This window comes from Panthera uncia, chromosome F2, assembly GCF_023721935.1.
Source record: "Panthera uncia isolate 11264 chromosome F2, Puncia_PCG_1.0, whole genome shotgun sequence".
NCBI lineage: Eukaryota > Metazoa > Chordata > Mammalia > Carnivora > Felidae > Panthera > Panthera uncia.
This window is the reverse complement of record NC_064812.1, coordinates 48179482-48194201: the sequence shown is the minus strand read 5'-3', so window position 1 is coordinate 48194201 and position 14720 is coordinate 48179482. Positions and strand designations below refer to the sequence as shown.

General features: G+C 33.7%; 1 protein-coding gene across 3 annotated transcripts in view; it reads left to right on the top strand.

Moving 5' to 3' along the window:
* Nucleotides 1-6671: 6671 nt before the first annotated feature.
* The window catches only part of CNBD1 (cyclic nucleotide binding domain containing 1), a 453327-nt gene continuing 445278 nt past the window's right edge, over nucleotides 6672-14720 (top strand). For all 3 annotated transcript variants that reach the window (XR_007458475.1, XM_049633177.1, XM_049633176.1), the window contains exon 1: nucleotides 6672-6793. Coding sequence is in view for 2 of the 3 variants with exons in the window: in XM_049633177.1 (XP_049489134.1) it covers nucleotides 6706-6793 (88 nt within the window). In the remaining variant the exon portion in view is untranslated. The remainder of the gene's footprint in view (nucleotides 6794-14720) is intronic.

Here is a 14720-nt window from a genome sequence, read left to right as displayed (position 1 = left end):
ATATTCATATATATATATATATATATATGAATATGTTGGGAAAGTGCATATCACTCATTACATGATTATTTTTGTGTGGCAGTATTTGCCAGAACTGGGGACACAAAACTAAGGAATTCTGCTCTATTTTTATTAGTATAAAGATGTCATGCTCAAATAGGCACTGAAATTTTAAGTAGTGAGTTCTACCTAAAATAACAGCACATTTATTAGTTGAGAAAGCTGATACTATTACTTTTGCAATCATGGCTGCTACTGACAACATCTAATCACATCTACCACTTATTGAGTACTTACATGTTTAAGGAAAGGTGTTAAGCATTTTAAAACATTATCTCCAGGAACCATGTGATTTCACTCATATATGGAATTTGAGAGGGAAAATAAGCAAAGGGAAAGAAAGAAGAAAGGAGAGAGAGAGAAGTGAGCCATGAAACACACTCTTAGCTATACAGAACAAACTGATGGTTACCAGAGGGGAGGTAGGTGGGGCGATGGGTTAAATAGGTGATGAGGATTAAGGAGTGCACTTGTGATGAGCACTGGGTGATGTATGGAAGTGTTGAGTCACTATATTGTGTCCCCGAAACTAATGTTACACTGTATGTAAACCGGAATTTAAATTAAAACTTAAAAAAAAAAAACATTAGCTCATTTAATCCTTATAACAATCCTGTAAGATAGAGCTAAAGTAACATAAATATATACATATATGTATATATAGAGAGAAAACTAGAAAATATAAGAGCTAACAGTTGGACAACTGTGTTATAAGTGCTGTGTTGGGTGATCTCTATTTTCTTCCCTTTGTCAAAATAACCTGATAGATACAATCATTTCGTTTTACAGGAAACTAAGGCATGTAAATAACTTTTCCCATATGGCAGGGCTATGTAATGACTGAGCTGGCTTCTAAACCTGTACCTACCTGATTCTTCATATGATAATACATATAAAAGCACAGTGTGATTGACCTTAATAGATTCATTTCTTTGAATTGGTTATTTATGAAACCCTTAACTAGGAGTGGCTAGTGTATTTTCTTTGTCCTGCGTATCCTTCTTTGTTCTTGTTTTCTAGTTTCTGAGTCAAACGGTGATCCACTTTGCCAGTACTTGGGAGCCATTTTCTGTATGGTGGTTCAGATTTTTGCTTATTACCTGTCTAGGCTTTGATATTTAAAAACTTACATGCCTGAGATAAGGGGTTACAGAAGCACTGGAATTGTGACTAGTTAACATTCATCCAGTAAAGCTGTCTGGATGTAGCATATGCTATACCTGTGAATCTTTAGACCAACAGGGGAATTGTTTTCGTAAATCTTTTGAGGTCTGCTGTTAAATTATGCAACTCTATCTTAATTTGACATATTTGTTCCAATAAATGAAGTTACAAATATATTATACAATAATATAATATACATTTTATATAATGAAACACTGAAGATAGGTCTTAGTTCATAAGTGCAGTGATTAGTGCAGTTCTGGAAAAACTATCTTAATGCTAGAGCAACAAGTTAAATAAATGCGTGCAGACATCTGTTGAGAAACTTGGTCCCTTTCTTTAGGTAGATAAATAACTCATTCAAATAGAAAATATTTTTTTGTGTGTGATTTGAATTCAATATGCATTTAAAGAATATGTATATCTGTGGCAAGTGCTGTGAATATTTGTACATTAATATACTATTGTTTAGGCTACATATGATAAAGAGACTGATATGAATCAAAAACAAAGATTTTTTTGATTATAGGTAGTATATTATTTACACATTATAGGTAGATACTCAAATGTTCATACACCAACATATCATTGTCAATTGGATCTGGAAAATGGATTTATTTCTTTAATAATGTATTGATAAATTAGAAGTTAAGTTGTTTATAAATTATCTCACAATAGAACCATTAGGAGTTACATAAAATTATACTTCAGAGCAATTTAGAAAAAATTTTTAAGTCAGAGGATAATGACAGTATCTCTGCACTGAGTGTTCATTTTCTATTAGCAACTTTGAGATACATGGAACTAAGCATTACAAATTACCATATAAGTTTCATTTCCATATATGCATTTATAAATAAAGAAATATGGTAATTTATTAATTTGTTGCTTGATAAACCTATTTATATAAAATTGTGTATAAATTTGTATATTTTGGTTAATTTGGATACTATTCATGTGAATATATATAATACATATATAATTTACTTTGATTTGCAGTTATTATAGGCATGTGCACTTGTAATTTATGGGCTCTCCTTTCAAAGAACAGAGTGGCCAATGATATGATATGTAACACTTTATATAAATGGATTTTGAATCTAATCATTTTTAATTTATACAAATGTTTTTATAATTATATATATTTTCAATTTATTAAACTTTTTTTTACTGAAGTATAGTTGACACACAACGTTTTAGTTTTAGTTTTAGGTGTATAACATAGTGATTCAATATCTCTATATGTTCATCATAAATGTAGCTACTATCTGTCACCACACAATGCTATTATAATTGAGAATTATATTTTTAAATACAAATATGTGAATTAAAACAATTTTTAAAATTTTAATTGAAACAATATTTTTGGAATTAATTTATTTGGAAATGTTAGTAGTGTATAGAAAATTTTCATGGTAAATTTGGTTATTATTACTGTTTTTTGTGATACAGAAGCAATACCTAAGGTATATATTGGACAATAAATCTGTAATATACTACTGCTGACTATGTAGCAGGAGTGAGTGGAACCCATGTAAAAGGGTTTCTTATTACATTAATAAAAAGTATTTAGGTGGCTCAGTCGGTTAAGCATCAGACACTTGATTTCGGCTCAAGTCATGATCTTGTGGTTCATTGGATGGAGCCCTGCATTGGGCTCTGCGCTGTCAGCTTGGAATCCTCTCTCTCCCCCTCTGCCCTCCCTCCATCTCCTCTCTCAAAATAAATATTAAAAAAACTATTCAAAGTATTTAAAAAGTATTTAATCCATGTGAATTTTTCAAGGTTTACCTCAGCAATATTAATATTATTATTACTAACAAAATTATAATTGAATGATTAATATATTTAGAAACTATGCTAGGATCTTTAGATTCATTTGTAATTTAATCTTCATGTTTGTATGATGCATTGTGATTATATATATAGTCTGTATTGTAATGTTTGTATTGATGTTAATATCAATATATATATGATTGCATTATATGTATAGATTAAGATATTGAAACTAAGGCAGATTAAGTGACTTGCCCAGAATAATTTTATAAATAAGTGTTTGAGAAGTGATTAGATTTATAGAGAATATGCAGGCATTGACAAGTTAATATATCTTTCTATCAACACAAATCATGTGATTATGTGATTACGTTATTGTTCTTAGAATGAATCGGAAGTGGATTCAGAATACCTTGGAAAGACTAATTGAAAACATTTGGAGGAGAGGTGCCTGGGTGGCTCAGTCAGTTAAGTGTCTGACTGTAGGTTTCGGCTCAGGTCGTGATCTCACAGGTTTGTGAGTTGAGCCCTGTGTCAAGCTCTGTGCTGGCAGCCTGGAGCCTGCTTGAAATTATCTCTCTTTCCTTCTCTCTCTGCCCCTCCCCTGCTCACGCTTTCTCTGTCTCTCTTTAAATAAATAAATAAACTTAAAAAAAAGAAAAGGAAACATTTGGAGGAGCTGAATTTGTGATATGATGGATTCTTTCCTGACATATACCAGCAGATATTAGAAAATACACAAAACCATGAAAATTATATAAACTCAGATAAAATTAAGTGAGCTTTTAAAATTGTTTGTTTTGCTGTTTTCTCTTGATGTTCTTACTTGTATTGTCAATTTTTCATATTTTTAAAAGCATTTTCAAGCAAGATTGAGTTTGATGTGAAATTACTATGATATGTAGGTTTCATTATATGTGTTTTCTATATAGGAAATATAGAAAAGAAAAAAGAAAAGGTGAAAATTTAGAAAAGAAGGGGAAAAAACCTAGGAAATAAATAAAAATAAGAACTGATGAAATTGGAATCAGAGAGGAAATTGATCATTATGAAACTTTGGGACTTAGAAAACTTCTTTGATTCATTTGATCAAAACAATTTATCAAAGGGAAAAAATAATCTAATAGAGACCCATCTGTTCAAAATACATGAAAAATGCAAAAGTACTTTGTAATTAACTTTTATGACCGATCCTTGGTTCTTTGAGTTTTGACTGTGAGGATGAGAAGAGAATAGATCTGGGAGTCTGTCAAATGAAGGCTGTAGGGATTACGAAGGTGGTATGGTAGGGATGTCAAGGTACAATTCTGTGATAGGACCTATGCAGGTAAAGGTATCTGACTAGTATATAAGAAATAAAAATGAAAAGCAATGGTAAGACTCAACAGATTTGAGTCTACACTGAGTCCAGAGTTTATAAAACTGGGGACAGGAAAATATATTAAATTGAAAAGTTGTGGTGAAGTTTATTACACAGATACTATTGATTGATTGATTTAGTACAGATACAATTTAATAGGAATTGTTGCAACATAAATGTGTTACTTTTATAGTCCAACTAAAGTTTTCAATTCTAGTTATTAATGTTTTCTAGATGAAGTTGATCAATAAATTGTTACCGTTCTAGTGGTCAGGCTCAGGCATCAGTCACAGTCTTTTGAGTATTATTTATTACAATTATGACACTAAGAAATTTTTTTTAATTTATTTTTTAAAATTTACATTCAAGTTAGTTATCATATATTCAACAGTGATTTCAGGAGTAGATTCCTTAATGCCCATTTAGCCCCACCATCCAGTAACCCTCTGTTCTCCATATTTAAGAGTTTCTTCTGTTTTGTCCCCCTCCCTGTTTTTATATTATTTTTGCTTCCCTTCTCTTATGTTCATCTGTTTTGTATCTTAAAGTCCTCCTATGAGTGAAGTCATATGATATTTGTCTTTCTCTGACTAATTTCTCTTAGCATAATACCCTCTAGTTCCATCCATGTAGTTGCAAATGGCAAGATTTCATTCTGATTGTCGAGTAATACTCTATTGTATATATAGACCACATCTTCTTTATCCATTCATCCATCGATGGACATTTGTGCTCTTTCCTTACTTGGGCTATTGTTGATAGTGCTGCTATAAACATTGGCATGTGCCCCTTTGAAACAGCATACCTGTATCCCTTGGATAAATATCTAGTAGTGCAATTGCTGGGTCATAGTTCTATTTTTAATTTTTGAGGAACCTCCATACTGTTTTCCAGAGTGGCTGCACCAGTTTGCATTCCCACCAGCAGTGCAAAAGAGATCCTCTTTCTCCGCATCCTCGCCAACATCTGTTGTTGTCTGAGTTGTTAATGTTAGCCATTCTGACAGGTGTGAGGTGGTATCTCACTGTGATTTTGATTTGTATTTCCCTGATGATGAGTGATGTTGAGCATTTTTTCATGTGTCAGTTGGCCATCTGGATGTCTTCTTTGAAGAAGTGTCTATTCATGTCTTTTGCCCATTTCTTCACTGGATTATTTGCTTTTTGGGTGTTGAGTTTGATAAATTCTTTGTAGATTTTTGGATACTAACCCTTTATGTGATATGTCATTTGCAAATATCTTCTCCCATTCTGTTGGTTGCCTTTTAGTTTTGCTGATTGTTTCCTTGGCTGTGCAGAAGCTTTTTATTTTGATGAGGTCGCAATAGTTCATTTTTGCTTTTGTTTCTCTTGCCTCTGGAGACGTGTTGAGTAAGAAATTGCTGTGGCCAAGGTCAAAGAGGTTTTATCCTGCTTTCTCCTTGGGAATTTTTATGGCTTCCTGTCTTACATTTAGGTTGTTCATCCATTTTGAGTTTATCTTTGTGTATGGTGTAAGAAAGTGGTCCAGGTTTATTCTGCATGTCGCTGTCCAGTTTTCCCAGCACCACTTGCTGAAGAGACTTCCTTTATTCCATTGGATATTCTTTCCTGCTTTGTCAAAGATTAGTTGGCCATATGTTTGTGGGTCCATTTCTGGGTTTTCTATTCTGCTCCATTGATCTGAGTGTCTCTTTTTGTGCCAACCAGGAAAATATTTTTAAAGGCTTGAGAGATAACACAGATCAAAAGATACATTAATTAAGTCTCTAAACCCTAGTCTTTGTAATGAGCCCTCATTATTTTGAAGCAACAGAAGATAACCAAAACATATGTCACACTACAGTAGAATATGGTTGCATATAAGCAGGGGTAAGTTTATTGGTATATAATTAGAAGAGATATTTTACCCTGTGTATGTAGCCATGGAGATCAGTATAAATAGCCTGTTGCTGGTACTACAAATAAAGTATCTAATACCCAATGTAAACATTTAGGAGGTAGAAAAAAGGTTTCTGGACTATGGGTGACTAATGAAATGAATTATTTCACCTAATCTGGACTCATGTGCTGTTGATTCTCCTGTATCTGCCTTGTAGAATTTCCTTTTTCATTCTTACCACTCTTTATAGATAACAAAACCCCCTTCATAAATTACACTGGACTAGGATTAGGATATAGTTCTTTCTGGTCAATATTTAACTCTTGGAAATGCTGTGCACTGTATAAGAACTGTGAACATGAAGATTCCATAGTACTCAGCCTATCAAAGAGTACCTTGAGGATTCTGCTTTATGATGCTTCAAGGCAAAGAAGGATCATTTGCCTCTCCAGTAGCCTCTGACCAGCTGCCTTGGAGCCATCAGGATGCCTCTGCCTTCTCTCTCAGCAGCTATTTTGTCTCATATGATAGCTATAAACAATGTGCCGCCTCCTCCACTTCGCAGTTTACCAAGTGAGTAAGGAATACATCAACAGTTGGTCATAGTTTTCAGTGCTACTTAACCTCAGATATAAGAAATGGGGCACTTCTGGGGTGCCTGGGTGGCGCAATTGGTTAAGCGCCTGACTCGATTTCTGATCTCACGGTTCATGAGTTCCAGCCCTGCATCAGACCCTGTGCTGATAGTGCAGAGCCTTTGGGATTATCTCTCTGTCTCTCAAAATTAATAAAATGAACTTAAAAAAAAAAGAAATGGGGCACTTTGTCCCCCTGAAGTCATTTCAATCCTCTACATTTCAAGTATATTATTCGTAAGGTGAGGGTCTTTATGAACTTTCAGAACTTCAGGTAAGAAATACTTTTAAAGAAAAAAGAAAATAAAGGCATGGAAAGATCACATGGCTCACCAGTGATCAAACCCCTTGTTTCTGGCAGGTCTTTTTGTGCTTACCCAGAGTCAGTCTTACAGCCCTGCCCTTTGTGAGCTACTTAATACTTCGTTTTCACTAGGAGAATTCTGATTAAAATTTTCAAGGAAAGAAAAGAGATAATTTCCATTATTCTTCCTCTGAAATGTATTCCTATTTAATTTTGTTTTTATTTTGTAGTGTTTGATTTATATGATAGGAATTATAAAGTAGAGTTAAATATTTTGAAGTTTATACAATTGACAGCATTTTCTTATTTTATATAGTCAGTCTACACCCAGAACGTTTTCTCAAGGCTTCTTGTCATAGCTATAATATTCATATATCTATATTTGATTATCAATATACTGACTAATAATATAGAACAGTCCTAGTGATAGTTGAGATTAAAAAAAATCTTCTAGATAACAAAGATAATAATCTTGGTATTTTTCAACTTCAATAAAGCATTTGTTTTGTTTTTTTAATATTCATTGGGTAAGTTTGCTGTATGATTTGAAAAAGTTAACCTGTCTATCTTTTATCTTCCTGTGATAGTTAACTTTTTCACATCAGTTTTTTAAAATTAATAATTATAGTCTTTAGGGGAAAAGATGGCAGCAGTTGACAACCTTTTGAAGGGGTATATTTATGTCTTGAATAGTGTTAGACAAAGTCTTTATGTTAAACTAATTCCTAAATATGTTACTTTTATATGTTTTTATTATTATTGTGAAAAAAGTCTTGAATGTAGTCAATTTTTTGAATTTCTATGTGAATTATATTCACATATTAACTTTATATATTCACATATTATATATATAATATAATATATATATTATATATATATAATATATATAGACTATAACTATATATGTTCACATATTAACATTATATTCACATATATTAACTAAATATTGAATGTAATTTTGCAAAATCCACAGCTTCTACTGGACAGGTTTTATTTATACAAAAGAAAAAAACAATCACCCTAAGACAATTTCTTTAGCAGCCTAGGAAGCACAGTAGCTGCTAAACAATCAAATTAATTTAGAATCAATGGGATGAGATATGTGCTACCCTCTGTAGTGTCTCCCAAGGACACTTAACTTGTGTGAAGTGATAAAAAGATGAAAAATCAGTAGCAATTTGATCTCAGAACTGAATAGAGCATAATGGAAAGCTGTGGAGCACAGTTTTCCCTTCAGAGGTTCCTAGTTGATGTTCTATGTCTATGACTTCTCTTTGGAGATGTGTTCTGCTTGCTTAATAACTCGGTCTTTGTGCTAACTCTAGCAAATAGACAACTTCCCTTAGCAAACTCTGTCTCTGCTGAAACAATGATCTCATGAAAGCACATGTGAATATGCTTTCAATTGATAATTTGACTAAATCTGAGTTATAAAGAAGATATAAATGGGAATGATTCAAACTGCAATAGGCATAAATAGGAAGGTTCAGTTAAGGACCTTAAAAAAATCCAGCTAAAATTGTCTCCATTTGCAGATGACATGATTTTATATATAGAAAACCCAAGACTCAACCAAAAAAACTGTTAGAACTAATCAAGGAACTCAGTAAAGTTGCAGGATGCAAAATTAACATACAAAAATCAGTGTTTCTATACACTAACAATGAATTTTCTGAAAAAGAAATAAAGAAATCAATCCCACTTAAATAGTATCAAAAACAATAAAATACTTAGGAATACATTTAACCAAGGGGGTGAAAGATTTCTAGTCTGAAAGTTATGGGATATTAGTGAAAGAAATCAAAGAAGACATAAATAAATGGAAAGTTATCTTGTGTTCATGGATTGGAACAGTTGATATTATTAAAATGTCAATACTACCAAAATTTGTATGGATTTGATGCAACCCATACCACAATTCCAGGGGCATTTCTTACAGAAAAAGAAAAAAACACTCCTAAAAATAGAAACACAAAAGACTCCAAATATCCAAAAATACTGTGAGAAAGAAGAACAAAGCAGGATACTACAATGCTATACTCATTCAGGCAGTATAGTACTGGTACAAAAACAAATAGTCATTGGAACAGAATTGAAAGTCCAGAAGTAAACCTAATACAGTCAACTAGTATTTGACAAGGGAACCAAGAACACTCAATTAAGAAAAGACAGTCTCTTCAATAAATCTTGCTGAGAAAACTGTATATTCAAAAATAAAACAATGAAATTTGACCCTTATCTTACAATATTCACAAATATTAACTCAAAATGGATTAGAGACTGAAATATAAGACCTGAAGCCATGAAGCTCCTATAAAAAAAACGTAGAAAAATTCTTTGACATAGGTTTTGGAATGCGTTTTTAGATATGACACCTAAAGCACAGGCAACAACAACAACAAAAAAGTGGGACTGTATCAAACTAAAAAAGGTCTACACTGCAGAAGAAAGCACCATCAAAGTGAAAAGACAACCTACACAATGGTAAAAAACATTTGCAAACTATGTGTCTGATAAGGGGTTAATATTTAAAGTATATAAATAACTCATACAGCTCAGTAGCAAAAAAATAATAATAATTGAATTATAAAATAGGCAAAGGACCTAAATAGACATTTCTCCATGGAAAGTATACAAAAGGCCAACAGGTATGTGAAAAGATGCTTACAATCACTAGTCAATAGGGAAATGCAAATTAAAACCTCAATATCACCTCATGCCTTTTAGAATGGTCATTATCAAAAAAGACAAGAGATAACAAATGCTGGTGTGGATTTGGAGAAAAGGGAACCTCTGTGCACTGTCGATAGGATTGTAAATTAGTATAGCTACTACATAAAACAGTATGGAGTATACAACTACCATATGATCCAGCAATTCCACTTCTGGAAATATATCCAAAGGTAATTAAAATGTTAAAGAGTTGTCTGCACCCTATTTTCATAGAAACATTACTTACAATAGGCAAGACATGGAAACAACCTAAGTGTTCATTGATGCCTGAATGGATAAAGAAGTTGTGGTATATATACAAGTGAATATTATTCATCCATAAAAAACAAGAGAAGCCCACCCTTTGCAACAATATGGATGAAGACATTATGTGAAATAAGCCACATACAAAGACAAATACTGTATGATCTCATTACATGTAGAATCTCAAAAAAAAAAAAAAAAACCTTCATAGAGATCAGATTTATGGTTACCAGAGGGTCAGGTGGGGGGGGGGGGAGGAAGGATAAATTGGGGGAAGGTGGTCAAAAGGTACAAACTTCCAGTTACAAGATAAATAAGCACTAGGGATGTGATGTACAACCTGATGGCTATAGTTAACACTGCTATATGCTGTATAGAGAAGTTGTTAAGAGAGTAGATCATAAGAGTTCTCATCACAAGTATAATTTTTTATCCATTTCCTTTTTATATCTGTATGAGATGATGGATGTTAACTAAACCTATTATAATCATTTCACAGTATATGTAAATCAAACAATTATGCTATATACCTTAAACTTATACACTGATATATGTTAAATATTTCTTAATAAAACTAGAAAAAAAATCCAGCTATTATATATATCCTGACTTACTTTGGATAAGTTTAGTTAGGTTACATTTAGTGAGTCATGTTTACCTTATATGTAAATTTTATATGTGAGTAGTATTTGAAGGCTTTTTATAGGCAGTGGGTAAGCACTTTGCATATTATGTTATCTCATTTATTTCTCACAAGATCCTTATGAGGTCTGTAGAAGGCAGAATAATGGCCCCAATGATGTGCATATCCTGATCCCTGGAATCTGTGAATTAACTGTGCTGCATGGCAAGAGGAATTAAGGTTGCAGATGGAATTAAGGCTGCTAATCAGCTGACCTTGCAATGGGAGAAGATTCTGGATTTTGCATTGAGCCCACTGTAATCAAAAGGGTCCTTGTAAGTGAAAGAGGGAGCTGTGTGACTCAGAGTCAGTGAGATTCAGAGTGAGAAAGGCTCAATTACCCATTGTTGGCTTTGAAGATGGAAAGGGGACGTGAACCACAGAATTTGGGAAGCCTCTAGAAGCTGGACAAGCAAAGCAACAGAGTCTCCCTTAGAGCTTCCAAAAGGAATGCAGCCCTGCTGACAACTTGATTTTAACATAGATCTCTTTCAGGCTTCTGACTTCTAAAGCTGTAAGATCATAAATTTGTGATTTAAGTTGACATGTTTGTGGTGATTTGTTTCAGCAACAATGAAAACTAATACATGGTCCACTTTACAGTTAAGGATAGTGAGGCTTGGGTTTCATACCAAGGTTCACACAGTTGGCAAGTGGTAGAGAATCTTCATAGTATCATTCGTGCAGTGAATTTTCTCAAAACAACAACAAAGTCAGTAGCAGTACCGTTTCCTCCTACCCACCACTCTGCAATGCCATCTACATTTTACCAGTTGAATGATGTATATGCATTGTTGCATTTTGCCATTTTGACTACTTAGAGGCACTCTTAATTTAAGGGAGAGAATATGCCATGCATCTTTAAACAACCCTCCAGTGCTGTCTCCTTAACTGAAATCCAGGCTCACAGGCACTCCAAGTAGTTAAGCTTCTTAAATCACTTACACGTTTTTTCTTTGAAACTTTCCAGTTTTCTCCTTCTATAGTCTTTTTGACTTGTGTCTCAGGATTCTTCACAGCTTGCTAACCCTTGGAAAGAGATGATTGTTCTCAAAAGCAAAAAACATCTTGCCACTTCTTATTCTGGATGAGAATTGTTTTAAAAACTTACAGTTAACAAAATCTATAGTAGTTTTACCACCTGGGTGAAATAGCATCTGGGTCTAGGTAAACACATACCCTGTTATTATTAGAAGTTGATATCCTGAAGAGACAAAGGGAAGAAATATGTCTTAAATTTGTTTTTAATAGAAGTCAGGGAGCTGTCCTTTAGTATTTGTTTGGAGGAAGCCCCTTTTACACTTACTATTAGAGTATGGTCTAGTTACCTATCTTTGTTTGGGTTAATAGCTTTGCTTCTATTTTCTTCATGCTTATGAGGCTTATTCTGGGAAACGACAAGTTCAAAAATGCTTTTTCATGTTAACTACTGGTTTATCTGGGAGAAAGAATTTCAGCGCTTTAACAAAAGTTTTTTTTTTTTAATTGTTTTTGTTCCAGTAACAAAAGTATTTCAGGTTCACAAGATATTTGTAAGTACATCTTGCTTGTTTCAACATAGGAGGATGTAGAAGGAAAAAAATGGCACTCAAGAGAAGACTAGAGACACTTCAAGGAATTTAGAAACAAGATAGTACTCCTAAGTGAATATTTTCCTTGCTTTTTTTTCCATTTTACGATGTACATTTACAGAAAACCTGAAAAAACCATGTCATCATTCCTAACATTTCAAGGGCATTTCCTGTAATTTGAGAGATTCTTAGTTTTATAGTGGCTAAACTAAAGATGAAAGGAGTTTCAAGACATATATTTATCTGGAAAAGTGACTATTGCTCCATTTTAAAGTTTTAAAGCATTCAAATCCTAGGAGTGCAGTAAGAAAAAGGGTGGCCTGTCAGTGGAGAAGATAGAGAAGCAGACTGTGTAGTGTAATGTATACAAGAAGACAAGGTTGAAAAACAGAGCTAAATGATGAGAATGGATATTCCAAGAAGGAATAAAAGGTGGGAAAGATGGTTGAATGTTTATATATGTCTCTGTGTGTGTATAATCCATAATAGTCCCTGTGGAAAATGCTACTTGGTAATTTAGGAAAAGAAGTATTAGAAAATTATTTACTCAACTTTATTTTTCAGTGAAGTTGCTTTTTTTAATCCCAAAGGAGAAACGATGTATGTCTTTTTGAAAAAACAAGCATTTATTATTATTTTTTCTTACCGCTGTTATAACAATGTCAATGTACTTGTACCTTTTGTCAGAAAATCTTGAGTGACCTTTAGAAATTAAGTAATGGCAACCTAAACTTGAGCGCAAATCGTGACTGGGGGTTCAGGCAGGAGACCGTGAAGTAAACTGCAATGCATTGCAAATCAGATCTCCGCTAGCTGCCACACTATATTGTCCCTCACATCTCAGGCTACTGCTTTGTTCTAGGCAGTCTATCTCAGACATACCTCCTGCATTAGTCCTCTTTTGCCCTCCGCCACCTAGATTGGTCCTCTATCACTTTTCACTGAACTGATCTCTGGAGTTCCTTCTGACATATAGTATGGACCAGATTCCTTTTTAAAAATATGATGTTTTGAAAAGGAATTTGATCATGTTAACTCTCCACACAAAAGCTGTCAGGGTTGTACTTTCTTCCAAAACTTAGATTACAATCCATTTTCTTCAGTCTCTGGCATTTAAAAATTTCACGCTTTTGCTAAAGTCTATCTCTCATGTTCTAGACTTAACATTTCCATTGATATAACTCTCCATTACAGCTAAAATGCTTTGATTGACATTCTTAAAACCTATCTGCAATACTGTTCAGGGGGACAGGAGGAGTTCCTAGGTTCAGTGAAGCATTCAGATGACCATATTTGGCATATGTGCTCCAAAGGGTAGGAGAGAATCGTAATCTTCCAGAAGGGCAGTGTCAGGTGTTCCCCTTCTGTGCCAGTGTTTTTCACAGCTGCCTAAGCAGCAGCACAATCCTCTTTACCCTCAGCATAGTTCAGGTTCAAGGTAATGAGAATCACATAGGGCAGCTGTGGAATTGTCCTGGCTTAAAAGTGTCATACCCTGCAGAAACCAAAATCTCTTATAAAAAATCCCATAGACACTGTTGCTAAGTTTTCTGCAAGGAACTTCTCAGTCACAAGAGTCATTGTAGTTTCCATATCTTGGCCATTACAAATAATACTGCAGTAAACATAGGGGTTCCTATATCTTGTTGAATTCATGTTTTTGTTTTTTTTGAATAAATACCCATAGTGCAATTACTGTATCTATGCTATTTCTATTTTTAATTTTTTGAGGAATCTCCAAACTGGGTCACCTGTATGTCAATAAAAAATTTATAATGATAAAAAAAGAGTCACTTTGGTCAGGAAAGTCCATTTCAGTGGCTCCCCATTAGGTATTTGTATATCATCTATACTTTCTCTTGGTTCATATGCAACTCCTCAGTCAGGGATCATTGTTACCACAAACAATGTTACCTAGCAATCTAGTTAACACTCTACCTTTATATGGTCTCTGTAGAACAGAGCTGGAGAGTTCCTATGCTGGGAGAAAATTATTCCTTGAGTTATAACATCATGCTCCTCACCATACTTTTATGCCTTAGCTCATGTTTCCTCTTGGAGTTCCCATCTATCTTGCTCTATTTATTCTTATCATTCCAGTGTCAGTGACTTGAATCTCTGCAAAGAGTCTCCTGGCTTCTCCAGTATGAAGTAATGTCTTCCATGTCTCTGATCTGGAAAATCATAAAAATGTGCCTTACGTTTATGGTTCTTATTAGATAAATATATGGAGATAAGTGGTTACCCTTCATGTGTCTTTGTATCTCTAATGCCTAGCATGCAGGTGATAAAAGAAGAAAGGTGAACAAATATTACACAATTTGTGGGAATT